This window comes from Phaeoacremonium minimum, assembly GCF_000392275.1.
Source record: "Phaeoacremonium minimum UCRPA7 unplaced genomic scaffold PA7_03_scaffold_594, whole genome shotgun sequence".
NCBI lineage: Eukaryota > Fungi > Ascomycota > Sordariomycetes > Togniniales > Togniniaceae > Phaeoacremonium > Phaeoacremonium minimum.
The window spans coordinates 86,893-100,648 of record NW_006921496.1 but is presented as its reverse complement, the minus strand read 5'-3'; the positions used below and the strand labels follow the sequence as shown (position 1 = coordinate 100,648).

Sequence of the window (13,756 nt, the reverse complement as noted above, 5' to 3'; positions counted from 1 at the left end):
GGCATGAGTATCATGATACCCCAGACTGCGTCATCTACGTGCGGCCGCCGATCTCCATACACGGCAGGCCCGTATGCACTCACGCGCTGGGAGCACGGGCGGACGAGCTCGACTGAGCAGTCCCTGGAACAGCATGGGAGGCGTTTACGACATTTATTTGCTTGGTCTTGAAGAAGGCTGATTTGGGCGGAATACCACACCACTGCACCGAATGAGTTGCGTGGCTCGCTTTTGCTTTATAGGACATGCTACTGATCACTGATCGAAGTTAGACGTTTGCGTATGGAATTTACTGAATGAAACACTGACACTCAGATTGGCAGGATGATATCTTAGACAACAGACAGACAGAAACATTTGAATTGATGGCCTTAAGGCCCAAACTTGAGAATTAGTCTGATCGCTCCATTCTTCTTTGGCACTGTGATTTTCATGTGATACATTCGCCGCTCATTTTGGGTTTTGTTGGTTCAGCGGCCGGTCACGAGACAGACGATCGTTGGCATGTGATACTAGCTTCGCCTGCATTGTCATGTGTTCTGCCCAGATTTCCGTGGGAAAAAAGAGAGCAACTTCAATAACCCTATGGGTATCCGCTAGAAACATACTATCATCGTCCAAAACACCGCGCACCAATGTCGCTCGAAACGTAATTTGTACTGCATGCTCCGTTTCATCCTCACTTGCACGATAGACACGCGAAATGCCACTAGCATTCAGGTCGAGAAGGAGCGAGACTGCGAAGACAAAACCCTAAACAGATCCATGGCACCCAACGGGTCTGTCAGCATCTAATGTTCTCTTCTCTCAGACTTTGCTTCTCGTGACTCCAGGCCGTTGATCACTAGCCCCCGCAATCTCAAAGAAGGCATTCAGAAGAGACCAAACGCTGCAGAGCGTGCGTTAGCGCATCGACCTTCACACCGAACAATCGATTCGTCATTGGGTGAGTGGAGGAGAACTGACAAGCTAATTGTAGCCATAATCGCCGCGCCGTATCCCGCACGCGCCAGCACAAAGAGGTCGTTGGCCTCTCCCGTGTACCCGTCGTGATACGACGGCATGATCTCCTCGTACAGTGCCCGCACGTACCGGAAGACGCCCGTCACGTCGGGCGGCGGGCCGTAGTAGTTGGTCCCGTCGCTGTAGGCGCCGGCCGGGAAGCGGATCGGCGCCCAGCCGATGACCAGCACGACCAGCCACAGCGCAAACACGGCGACGGCGCTGCCGATGGTGAAGATGCGGCGGCCGCGGCTTGGTTTGTGGTCAGCGCTGCTGCGACGAGACAAGACTAGCGCGAAGATCTCGCGCAGCAGAGAGAGGAAGGCGACGGGAATGGCAAGCGCCCAGGCGACGATGAAGATGGCCCAGCACGACCACAGGGAGCAGGTCTCATCGTAGAGGAGCTTGGCTTTGGTGATCTCGACGATGGTGATGATCAAGGTGATGAGATAGATGACGATCGAGAGGGCGCTGGTGGTCTTGTTGGCCATGATGGCGGTTGTTGTGCGCAGTAGATGTTACCTCTAATGATGTCTTATGATGGTGTCGCGTTGATCAATGGTGTTGTGTGAATAGCAGATTCAGGACTGTCAACACATACTTTCTGGCCAACAGCAAGAACATCCCATCTATAAAGAGAAATTCATAGTCGTATTCTTGGCCAAATTTGGCGATCGATCAGTCTTCTTGGTTTCTGCCTGCTATCACGCCCGTCTTTCTGCCCTGCCTAACACCTGATTGCTCATACGGGATAGTAGGAATGGGGCGCAGGTGTCGCTCTGTCGCTGGGCAGCCTTTCTGTGTGCAGTGTAGTATTTATGTATGCATGTGCTCATATCAGCGAGGAAGCTCGCCCAGTTATTTGGAGATGCCCGTATCTGCCCAGCTTCCCGCGCCATCTGTTGGTGCCACTCTCGCATTGCGATGATCGCACTCGCAGAGGCGGCATTTGGCCTGACTACCTCCGTAGCCGGCATTGCTGGTTTCTATGTTTTCAGACAGACACGAACATCAATTCTCCTGTTGATGGCTCGTGGATATCAAACCAGGATTATATCTGCCCGAAATTGGCTCAAAGCCGCCTGCTCTTTTAATAGATTCGAGATATGGTCGTACCCCTTTTCTTCCGCAAGCTCAATGGCCTTCTTGAATTTGTTCTCTTTTATATCTGCCTCTGCTCCTGCATTGATCAAGAGCCTCACCATGTCATATTTTCCATGATATGCTGCAATTTCAATAGGGTTGAACTCGGCACCTAAAAATGACTTTTTGCCAGAAAGTCCATTAACGCCTGCTCCTGCTTCAAGAAGTAACAAAACCTTCTCGATGTCTCCATTTCTAGCACTCCACCACAGCGCGATGAGGCCGTGGTCCACTAGTGCTTCATCGACGTCTACTATTCCACGTTCGATCAGGTATTTAACGATTGCAGTAGGACCTTCTTTCCAAGCTGCTTCGAAAGGTGTTCCCTGAGAGCTTCGTAGATGTAAATCAGCGCCAAGCTTTATGAGGAGCTTGACGACGTCTAGGTGGCCGTGGCGGCACGCAACCGCCAGCCCACTTTCATCGTCCTCCGCAACAACATTTATATCTGCACCATGGTTAACTAGAAATTGAACCATATTTGAACGGCCCCTGTGGCATGCAGCTGTCACTGGCCGCCCAGACGTCTCCGCACCATGCTCAATCAGTAAGCCTGCGAGGGCAAGGTTGTCATGCCAAGCTGCCCACCGCAACGGCGTGCCTCTCTGAACATCTGCCCCGTTTTGAAGCAAGAATTTTGCAAGAATTAAGTTGTTCTTATGACAGGCTAGTTCAAGTGGGGTTCCTGAAGTTGATCCATAGGCGTTGACATCTGCACCATATTGAAGGAGCAGACTTATTCCATGAAATAGAATGTGCTCTTCCTCTTCAGCCATACTAGTGCTCATATTTGCCAACAGCCACCAGAGAGGATGGCATTTCGCAGCAGGAAAGAGGTTTTCGGTCACCAAATGACATGGCTTCTTCGGGCAAGCCCCTTTTTTGAGAATGAACTCAAGTTTGTCCACTTTGTTATCAACATCGCGGCCACAAATAACGCTCAGCTCCTCAGACCCAAAGTTTGGACCTAAATCGACAAACCTCGCACCCCTGCTCCAAGAGAATCGGACGATATTTTGACTGCAGTAGCGCAAGGCATATAACAATGGTGTAAGAATATGTCGCCGATCAGGCAATCCAAACTTTAGGCAATGATTAGGATCAGCGCCAGTCGCTAGTAGGTCGTCGATCATCTCTTTGTCCTCGTCTTGAATGGCAACTAAAAGCAAGATGTTCTTACAAGTACGTGTCTGAACTCGAATTAATTTCTGCGCAATGCTGCGCAAGAAATGAGTGGTGTTCTTATCAAATTTTGACCAGCTTTCGAGCATTCTTTCCTGTATAGTAGCTCCAGCATCTATGAGCAAGCCTGCCATCTCAACGTCTCTGTTCCTGAAAGCGTGCTCAAGAGGAACACGCCCGAAACATGGCCATTCAGAATCGGACTCAGATTTGCTACGATAACAACTGACAAATCTGTCCGGGTAAGGGCAATCAGGATTTACTCCTGACTGTAGGAGACGTCGTGCAAGAACGGTATTTCCAAACTCTGCAGCTCCATAAAGTGCCATCTCCTTCGCAAAGTCGGACACAGTTGGCAATGAATTCTGTTTCCCTGTGGCAGCCGCTATGGTCATGCATATATCGCTTTCTTTAAATGCCTCTGAGTTGAGTGAAAGAAAGCATCCTAGACTCGGGGAGCGAAATATACAAAAATCTGTGTAACTGAAAATACTTTGATTCTCATGATACAGATGATTGGCGATTGTCATATCCATACCTCGATGGATTCTCTGCTGTGGAGATGTATGAGTTCTCGTACGAGGTGCTTCCTGTCTCGCTTCGCTTGCTATGTCGACAATATGTGACGAAAGCTCAAACTTTGTCTCATGTTCAAGCATTAAATTTATCATGTCGGTACTTTCATGTTTCAGAGCTTGGTCAAATATGTTTCCCGTTCCCAACAGCCATGTAGGTCTAAGATTGATCTCCGCTCCGCATTCCATCAAAAACCTGGTTAGTGGTACGTTGCCTGAGAAGACGCTACCAGAAAGAACGAGGGACGCCTCGGAAGGTCTTATTTGCCTCTTGGCCTTTCCTAAGACTAGTAAGCCCATCCAGATGGCTTCCTCGAGTCTCATATCGGGTACATTGGACAGAGGATGTTGGCTAAGTTCGAAGTCTGTTCGAACGTGCTCAGAATGAGCCCTGTTGCCTAGTTGGCACGCAATTGCTAATATGAAACATTTGACAAATGCCACCAAAATCTCGTTTAGCTCGCTGTTATGTTTACCCAAGGAGCCAAAGATAGGTTTGTAATGCTGCCGATGTAAAAGCCAATATATCAAATCGCATTCTTGTCGGACAACCCACAGCCTCCCTTCACTGTGGTGATCCATGATATCGTTAACGAAAATAGAGATCACAATGTTCATGAGCTCAGTCTCAGAAGACGAAGCTAGGTCACAACTGGCAGGGATACGTAGTATAGTCCAAGGTGGCCATGACTGAAGTTCTTGTGATCCAAATGTGTCAAGAATTGACCTTAACGAGTCCCATGACCAGGACAAGGTCGGCTGTACTTGAGGGCTGCTTCCAATACTCCCACGTATGATGGGCTTAATTTTCCGTGGGCTTTCGGCATCGAAGAGCTTGTGCGCTAGATCTTCAATTTTTAGTGCTTTGGACATGTAGATTGTAAATGTGTAAGAGCTTACTTTCTAACCACGGTTTTGTTTGTAAAATGGAAATTGCAAGACCATACAGCCACAATTTCCTTGGTTGAGGAGCAATGTCACTCCAGTCAATCTCTGACATCGCATCTCTAGGAATATCAAGAGACTTTGTCTCCCAGTGCTCCTTCAGCTCACAATCAGAAGTGAGGTCCGCGTTGTTGTCGTCAAGGTCTTTACTAATTAGAGTATAATCCTCTTGCGAGCTAAGCGTAACAACTTCAATAGATGAGTCGGAAATCTTTACCGTGTCTATTTGGCAAAGAAGATCAGGCGAGGGTGTTCGTAAGATAATCCCTGGGCTTAAATGAGTTGCTAACGTTGAGATTAGCTTTCTTTCAACTGTATTCGACTTTTGAAGACTATACGGGATATGGTACGCATATGCTCAAAGCGAGCCCCATACCGCTTAAGCTCCCGTGCGACTTGAGCATCATCAAGTGTCTTCCCGTTGATTATGAACTGACTATCCTTTCCTCTACGCGCGCGATCGTAACGTGCTGAGTAGATTGAATGCCATTGAGAAAAAGTAAGATTTTTCCTGATTTTGAGCTTGTTGAAAAGTCCCTTGTATTGCCTTTGTCTAGTCGCTAGGTCAGAACTAATCGGGTAACGGAGCTTGGAGTAACCCTACGTTGCACTGAGCCTTCGATTTTTTCGCATATAGTCTTGAACCCTTGGCAGCGTCCATCTTTTCTCTAAGTACAGGTAACGGATTTCTTCAAGGAAAGGAGCCCAGTCGATTGTGGAATTTGGACTTGTCATAGACATTCTTGTTAGGATGAGGTGCATGTCAGAATATGTCACTGGCTTAAAGTCTGCATGGAATGAGAGATGGTTTACTGGCGGCATGTTACCATTGCCTTTAAGTTACAACTGTGTTTTCTCCTTACATAGTAAACTACTCCTGGCGAACCATCTCGCTGGCGCAGTAAGGCAAATGTTTGAACAAGCCACTTCGCTTAAGCTTTGACAGTGAAGCATTCGTGATTGGCCACATAAGGACGTTGCAGGACATGAGAACTGTTGGCATGCATGCATGCACTTCATTGCAGCAAGCCACATTGACTTCTATTGGGTGCTCTAGACATTAAAAGAGAGCCAGATAATCATTATGCGGCTCACATGTAAGGAAATCTCCGATGAAATGTATTGGTCACAAAAGTCCCTCGCTGCCTAACACAATTCAAGACAGCCGCCTAATCAGAAACGCTACCCGGCAAGCAGGTTTCTAGAGCGTGCTAAAGCAAGAACAACACCGGACCAGATTCAGAAAGTCAATGAAAGCTCGTCACGTCAAAGAATTTATGTCCTGCTCGATCTGTTTCTGCGTTATCTTTAGGGGCTCTGGCTAATGCTGTTCGTGTTGTACCTTCACATGTAGCTCATCTTTAGACGTCTACGGTCAGTCAGCCGCTCTTGAATGATTACCATCCTCGCACATGCTTTGGTATTTACGTCGGGACCGCGTCAATATTATAAGGCAGTTAAGTGTTTTGCTGAAGCACGCGAAAGGGTTGGTCTCGATAACAATCCGGCCTATCATCGAACCCAGAGATGACATATCTCCTACAATTGGGTTTCAGCATCAAATTTGAAAAGATGCACTTTGGAAGAAATAGCCTCCACGTAAGACTTTATCGTTTTGTGATCCATACACTTTAAATGTGCTGGCTCGACCAAGATTTGCACACCCCCCTTAAAACGTTAACTGGTTCCATTTTGGAGGCCAGTCTTCAGGCTGCATCCACTTATTGAAACTTAATGGCTGGTTTGGATTTGCATCCTTTCGATCATTCCATTGATGAAGGTCATTCCACAGACCTTTAAGTCGTCCGAAAGAATCCCAAGCTTGAAGGTGTCGGCAAAGTCGAATGGCGTTTAGCAAACCCTCTTCATATTGACCTATGTCAATATGACCCCAGGGGCTGATAATCGATGGTATCATTAGAAAGCTGCTGCCGTCGGCATAGTAGCCCGGCCAGTCATAAATGCTGTCGGATGTGACGGAATCTGGTTTGTTCAGCCGAGCAGAAAGGGCATGCCTGATCTTGGCCAGCCAGACAGGTAGTCCAAAGTCTTGATAAGTGTCAGGAGACCTTAAACAGTTGAACCCTTCAACTTCGAATAGACCCTCTCCGGAGTCGCTGTATCTAGTTCTCCAAAGTGCGTTCGTTTGGTAGAAGTGGAAGCAGGCTGCTTGACAATTTGTGATGACGGCATCACCGAGACAGCGGGACTGGAAGGAATCCATCTGTTCAACCATAGATCGAAACGCTGGGGACGGAAGACATCTTGATGGAGACAACCACTCTGGGACCTTCGTGGAAGGCATATTTACTGACTCGGGTGTCTCGGATTCGCAGGCGTCTATGCTCCAGACCGAGGTTACACTTTTCTCGCAAAACCCATCGGGCTCCGACTTGACTGTTGGCCATGTTTCTAGCAAATTGTCGGTTAACTTTTCGGTCGCAGTCAGGTGCATGTCTGAAAGGCCTTCCTCGATTCGTCTCAGTGAAGAGCTGTATCTTATCAGCCATGGGTCATACTGGTGACGATGTTTGACGAGAGCCTGCTTAACTTACTTTCCCATCGATGTCATGAGCAGTGTAAAAGCTGATATGTGAAAAGAGAGGTCCTGCCGAACCCGCTTTATTCTCTTCTGGCTTACTACCCACTTTAACTTCATCCATAGCCGCTCCGACTTTGGTACTTCCGTCATAGGCCGAAACTTGTCCACCACATCCTGGACTTCACGAAGGGTCACGTTCAGTCCTTGGGTCATTGACTGTAGCATCTTTAAGCGGTCTTCGCCATGCGCAAGAATGTTTGACTTCGTCGCATTCAGGTCGTCTTGTATCTGGTTGATCACCCCGTAAACAGTCGCCAGGTCCTTCGCAAGGTCTTTGATTTCTTGTGGAGCATCCTTGAGGGAATTGTACAAACCCCAGGTTAGTGAGATCGCTTCCTTGAGGTCCGTTATCGAGACTCCAAATGACATGGTGCCAAATGTGAACAAATGCTTAAGTCACAGAGACCAGTGTATTGAAGATGTGACTCAATTGACTCCATACGTACAAGAAGTGCGAGTTGTGGCGGTGTTGCGCACCGCCCCACATGTCGCCTGTTGTAGGCTGCCTCGGGGCAATGCCTCTCCGCTCAGCAATTGAACAGCCCTCAGCCTAACAAACATCATATTCAGAGAACACTGCAAGCAGTATGAAAGGTAAAAGTATTGCGAGGGGGCGATTCGGAATTGGGCGTTTGGCTCTGAAGCAATTATTAGAGAGCCCATCTTTCTAAATCAACCTATAGCTCCGCATCATCTTGCCAGTTTGGGACGAGAGCAGCAATGGTATTCTCAAGGGCCTTTCTAGATTGCGCTCGATACTGTAAAGCCAACTCCTGGTTGCGATTTGCTGGTTCAATATCGAGATCTTGTCCGTTTTCGTCCTGACCACCCGGATGGCTCTCGCATAGCTTGTCGTACTCATATCCCAACTTCGCTAGCAACATTTCCTTCACCTTGCTCTCTATCTGATCCAGCTCCTCAGGCAATGAGGTAGACAGAATTCGACGAAGACATTCCTGCTCTCTCTGCTCTCGAAGCACACTGTCAGCGCTCTCCGCCTCCGTTGCCACGCGAGAGGTAAGGCCCAGCGGTGTATCATCGGGAACGACCTGGTGAACAAACGAGTCTTTTTCGTCGTCCGTCATGCCCAATATTGACATGTCCCATACAAGGTTGTCTTCAATGTGACTAAACTCGGATTTAATAGGGAAATCTGGTGACTGTGCGACGCGTTGTCGAGCACGACCCACAAAAGAGCTTGGGTGAGCCATTGGTCGAAGGGATATGAGGAAGTCAACGGCCTGAGTAGAGCTATTGCCCGCCAGCTGCGCTTTGTCAGATGTGCTGTCAGCTGCTCGCCTTTTCCGAAGATGGATATAATCATTGTGTAAGATATCTGTCTCGGGTATAACGAAACCATACGCCAGAAAGAGCTCACTATTCGTCTTCTTGCCGTAGTTATTGAATATTTGGTCGCCAGGCTTGTACATGTCGTGGCATCTCAGCAAGCATGCATCGGCTCGTGTTCGTGTATCCCATTGGACTTTTGCAAGCAAGGAATGATTAGCAAGGTCGAACACTGGCAACAAGATCGAGAAATCATCGATGCCGCAGTTCGAAGGTAGCACAGATTCTCGAACCTGATCTGAAATGATGGTTGATGGCCTGAAGCTCCTGCTTGTGAACATGCTATATGACCAGTTGTACAGAAGCCTTGTGTAATCCTGCCACCCTGGGAAATTTGCCTCCTTCAAAATCTTCCTTGCTTTCTTGAACTCATTCTTGAGGTTGCTTTGAATCTCTTCTATGGCAACTCCCGCATTGGTCCCTTCCAGGAATGTAGCATCGTCCTCTGTCCAGAATGGCGGCAACGACCAGCTATTCAAGGCTTGTGGCTGCGGCAAGGTTTGAATGTATGGCGACCAGAAAGATTTTGACCCCAGAAGATATTGCTGAATTAGATAGAAGCGTCCAATGATATGTGGAGGCAGGGTCGTCAAGAACTCGTGAGGAAATGCCGGGTTGGTTTCAGGCAATCCTTGCCGATGCGGCTCGACAGGGCCACCACTGAGGGCATTCAAATACGAAAGGCTGAGCATAAGGGGGCATGCCAGGACCGCATCGCCTGGCGTCAAAGTGTCGGTAGCAGGAGATATACTACTATTCTCCTTCACCCGCAGTGAGAACCCAGTGAGGTCGTCGTGATAGATGTCTACGGCGGGATGAAGCTCCCCACCAGATTGCGCTGCCCAGCTCAGCAGCTCAGTGAAACGCTGTTGGTCGGCCTCCTTCATCACCGCGATTGTGGTCTGTTGTTTCTAAACGCGTTTTAGGCACACATTTGATGGATAATTCGTGAATTCACGCCAAGGCGTGACTGCGTCATCTTCTAGGTACACCACAATTCGAGTTGCTGTCCGTGTGCATTGCATGCGCTTTTGCCATTCAAAACTAGCAGCCTGTCGCAGGTACCCAATTTTCCATTCTGATATCATTTTGCTGAGTCATCTTGATGTTTGTGTGAGAGGCAATGAGGGAACCTTGCAAGTGTGGAGCAAAGTTCTGAGCCAATCAAAGCAAGGGAAATTTTCGGGAGATCGGAACGCGCGGGGCCGTGGAACCGGTACGCACGCTTATGAGACAGACACCTTCGATGTAATGGTCTCCGGCTGTTCGTTAGCCAGGGGCAACGCTGAAGCAAGCAATACGTTATTGAATTAATGTGAGAAGATGTCAGAAGCCGACAGAGAGGAAACCATACAGGCTAGGAGGCAGCGCCTGTCGGTCATACCCCGTGCAGTAGGTGGCATGGTCCCCTTACTACCCCTGAGCTCATTAGTAACCATTTGCCAGTGTGAAGCATGCAGGATACGCAAGGTACAACTCTTCAGAAACTCTTAATTTGAGGGGGTTTATTACCAATACGTTTAGACACGTTGCGATCGCTCCATTCCCTGCTCTAACTGTCGAACATCTGGAATCGCGTGCCGACCCATCAGCTCCACGCCAGAAACCCGCACGAAATCGGATAGGGTGACGCAATTGTAAGTACTGGAGCGGAGTAAAGCCGACAAAATACAAACGTCCATCGTTAACAAATTATAAGGGAGAATCTTGTCGCAGCCCTTAGCAGACGCCTGTCTCTTGTTGAGGATAAGTTGGGTGGCCAGGAAACACCGCCGGACATTAACAAATCTCACTCCATCTCTACTAGCCACAGCCCTGATAGCGCAAGCAATGCCGCTGCAGACCCATTATATGAAGGTCGATCCTCTTTCACCACTCAATCGGCTCAGGCCAATGAGTTTGCCAGGAGGCAGGCTGATTTAGATGGGTTCCGTGGCGGGTCAGACCTCGATGCATCGATTACTTACTTAAACACTCTACTTCAGCCATCTGGGGGTATTCCATCTGTTGAAGATCATTACTTCTCCCCAAATCCTGCTATCCGACTTGAGACGCCTTTATCTCCTCTTCCCACGGACCTCGTGGTCACTATTTTGCGAAAGATCAAAGGTATACACGCTACGTACAGCCATGCCACAAGTGATGATTCCAGCCGTGCTGATTTAGCCCAGTTACTCCCCCGATGGTAATGACCTCTTTTCCCGTCAATGATATGACCCTAGTCGAGACTCTATGTCAAAAGGTCTGCTTTCCGACGGACGCAGTATCTAACGGTCAAGTCACGACAATGCACGGTATCCTGTATTTTATCATGAAGGAGTACGTTGCTTTGTCAGATCCGCTGTGCAAAGAATACGATCTTAAGATGCATCTTGACAAGTGTGAACAAAGGTTCAATGTTGGGATTGAAACGTATGATATCTTGGCTATCCCAAATTTCGAGAATATCTTTGCCTTAATGCTAGGTGTAAGTAATTTCCTCTAGCTGCTACATTGAACTCTGATCTCATCTCCTGTCCTGATACAGATATTGAAAGCCCTGTCGGAAGCCAAGCTTCTTCTTAGTTCATCCTTGATGGCAGCTGCTACCAGTCACTGCCAAATGCTGGGATATCACAATGAGATGTCTTACCGGAACGACCCCCCGCGCAAGGCAGACAACAAGCGCCGGCTATTCTGGACAATCTATTATTTTGACAAAAGCAACTCCCTCCTACTTGGTCATGCTCCGAGGATACAAGATGATGAAGTCGACGTACAATACCCTGCACTCTCAAATGACCCTGGTCTACGACCTTGGGAGGAAATATTTCATCTCATTATCCAGATGGCTGGATATCAGGGACAAATTTACAGCAAACTATACTCACCGGCGGCTATGAAATCAGACGCATCGTCACGCGCACAAGTCATCCAGAGCCTCAAGGCCAGCATGATTCAATGGCGTGTCGACTTAGCGCAAGTATGCTCATGCCTTCAATCCTGACTGATGCTCTTGACTGATTGAGTGTTTAGGTTGACTGCAGTCAAGTAAGATACGCAGAAGTCGTCCGCCTATCGAAGGAATGCTGGGATATACTATATTACTCTGCACTGACATTACTTCTGCGGGCATCGTCGTTGCCGGGATCAGGAGCAGAACTTACCTCGGAGTGTTTCCAAGCTGCTCGGCAATGTTTAGAGACTCACATTAGATGTTTCTCCGCGTACGCGGAGTGCGACATGTTAAGTGAGGCAGAATATGCAAATTCGTCTGTGTCCATATTCACACGTGTTTCAAGGTAGCTAACCGTAGTCATAGAATTTTCTATTTCTCATCGTTCACACCGTTCGTCGTTGTATTCCTGCACTCCATCGCAGGATCGAGCATGGAAGATGTTCAGTTACTAGAAGCAGTGACTAAGGTCTTGCATAAGATTCGCAAAGCTTCGAAAGGAACTGAGCGCCTCTACGAGATCTGTGCCACTTTTGTACGACTTGCTAAAGGTCTAGTCGAATCACAGACTTCGTGTCTAGGAACATACAATGAGCAAGAAGATTCGCTGCAGTTCTCTTCCTACCCAGGTCAACTGGCAGAACTACGTCCAGAGGATTTACAAACCTATTTTGGACCTAACATGATGGATTATATTACGGATTCGGAAGCTCTGGACATGTCTACTATTCTAGCCGACTGGGCGAATGGACCGCCATCTGCGGTTGGGTTCTTCGGCAGCAATCCTGGCGATACGTATTGATCAACGAAATAATTGAGTGTCTCTGTCACCTAAGACAATATTGCGCATTCAGCTGAGTATTGTCTGGCTGTTTAAGTCAGCTTTCACAAAAGCGCAATGCTATATTTGAAGTAAAAGAGAGTATTGAGCTTATTCATGATTGACATTCACCTGGGTCTGGCCAACAGGAGCCAGGCTTTCAAGCATATGCCATGTAGAATAAAAAGAAGAAGAGAAACTTAGGTGGTGTTACCAAACGAGAGATGGCAACTATGCTAGCCAAATAATGCACACTTTGAAGTGAGCGTCGAGTTACGACACAGACCAAAAAGGCCTACATGCTTCCATTTCATCTTAAGTCCAGTAACACTTAGAAACATTTTCGATGAACGATAGACGGGCCACTCTCATCGTATTCAGCTTTTGAAATCCACATTTGCTGGAATGTTGAAAGAGATGCAAGAATAGAGCCGCCAATCCAGACCGAATACTTCCTCTCTGGTGGAGCAACAATCTTGACCTTCATAGAAGATGGGGCCAGAGCTGTCATTTCCTTCTGCATTCGATCTGCTATCCCCGGGTACATGGTAGTGCCGCCAGACTATGATATCAAACGTGAGCCGCTTTCCTGGTTTCTAATTGGATGGAGAAGATCATACCATAATAATGTTGTTGTAGAGGTCATGGCGAACATCAATATCGCATTTGAGGATCGACTCATATACAACCATGTGAATGCCACCACCCTCGAGTCCAAGAGCCTCGGGTTGAAAGAGGGCTTCGGGTGTTTTGAATCGTTCACTACCAATTGTGATGACTTGTCCATCTGGGAGCTCGTATGACTTCTCAAGTGCAGAACTTGTTTCGGAGGTCCGCATCTCTTGCTCGTAGTCAAGGGCAACATAGCAGAATTTCTCTTTGATATCGCGCACAATCTCCCGTTCTGCAGTCGTTGTAAATGGGTGCCCACGCTCTGCTAGGTTCTTCATGAGATAGTCAGTGAGATCGCGACCAGCCATGTCCATTCGGCGGATTGCATGCGGGATCGAAAAGCCTTCGTAGATCGGAACGACATGAGTAACGCCGTCGCCAGAGTCAAAGACAATTCCAGTCGTGCGGCCAGATGCGTAGAGAGATAAAACGGCTTGAATAGACACGTAAAATGCTGGGGTATTGAAGGTCTCGAACACAATTTGGGTCATTTTCTCCCTGTTCGACTTTGGATTGATTGGAGCTTCGGTGAG

The 13,756-nt window shown here is 47.9% G+C and overlaps 3 protein-coding genes across 3 annotated transcripts; all 3 read right to left on the bottom strand.

The window, feature by feature from the left end:
- Positions 1–872: 872 nt before the first annotated feature.
- On the bottom strand, positions 873–1,493 carry UCRPA7_8432 (hypothetical protein; the record flags this gene model as incomplete). The annotated part of the gene is made up of 1 exon (XM_007920945.1): positions 873–1,493. The coding sequence occupies one exon, from the start codon at positions 1,491–1,493 to the stop codon at positions 873–875; it is 621 nt and encodes a 206-aa protein (XP_007919136.1).
- Positions 1,494–8,126: 6,633 nt separating this feature from the next.
- UCRPA7_8431 (hypothetical protein) lies at positions 8,127–8,660 on the bottom strand (the record flags this gene model as incomplete). Its single annotated transcript, XM_007920944.1, has 1 exon — positions 8,127–8,660. The coding sequence occupies one exon, from the start codon at positions 8,658–8,660 to the stop codon at positions 8,127–8,129; it is 534 nt and encodes a 177-aa protein (XP_007919135.1).
- Positions 8,661–12,882: 4,222 nt separating this feature from the next.
- On the bottom strand, positions 12,883–13,537 carry UCRPA7_8430 (putative actin protein; the record flags this gene model as incomplete). The annotated part of the gene is made up of 2 exons (XM_007920943.1): positions 12,883–13,113; positions 13,172–13,537. 2 exons carry the CDS (start codon positions 13,535–13,537, stop codon positions 12,883–12,885), a joined length of 597 nt encoding a protein of 198 aa, XP_007919134.1.
- Between the last annotated feature and the right edge of the window lie 219 nt (positions 13,538–13,756).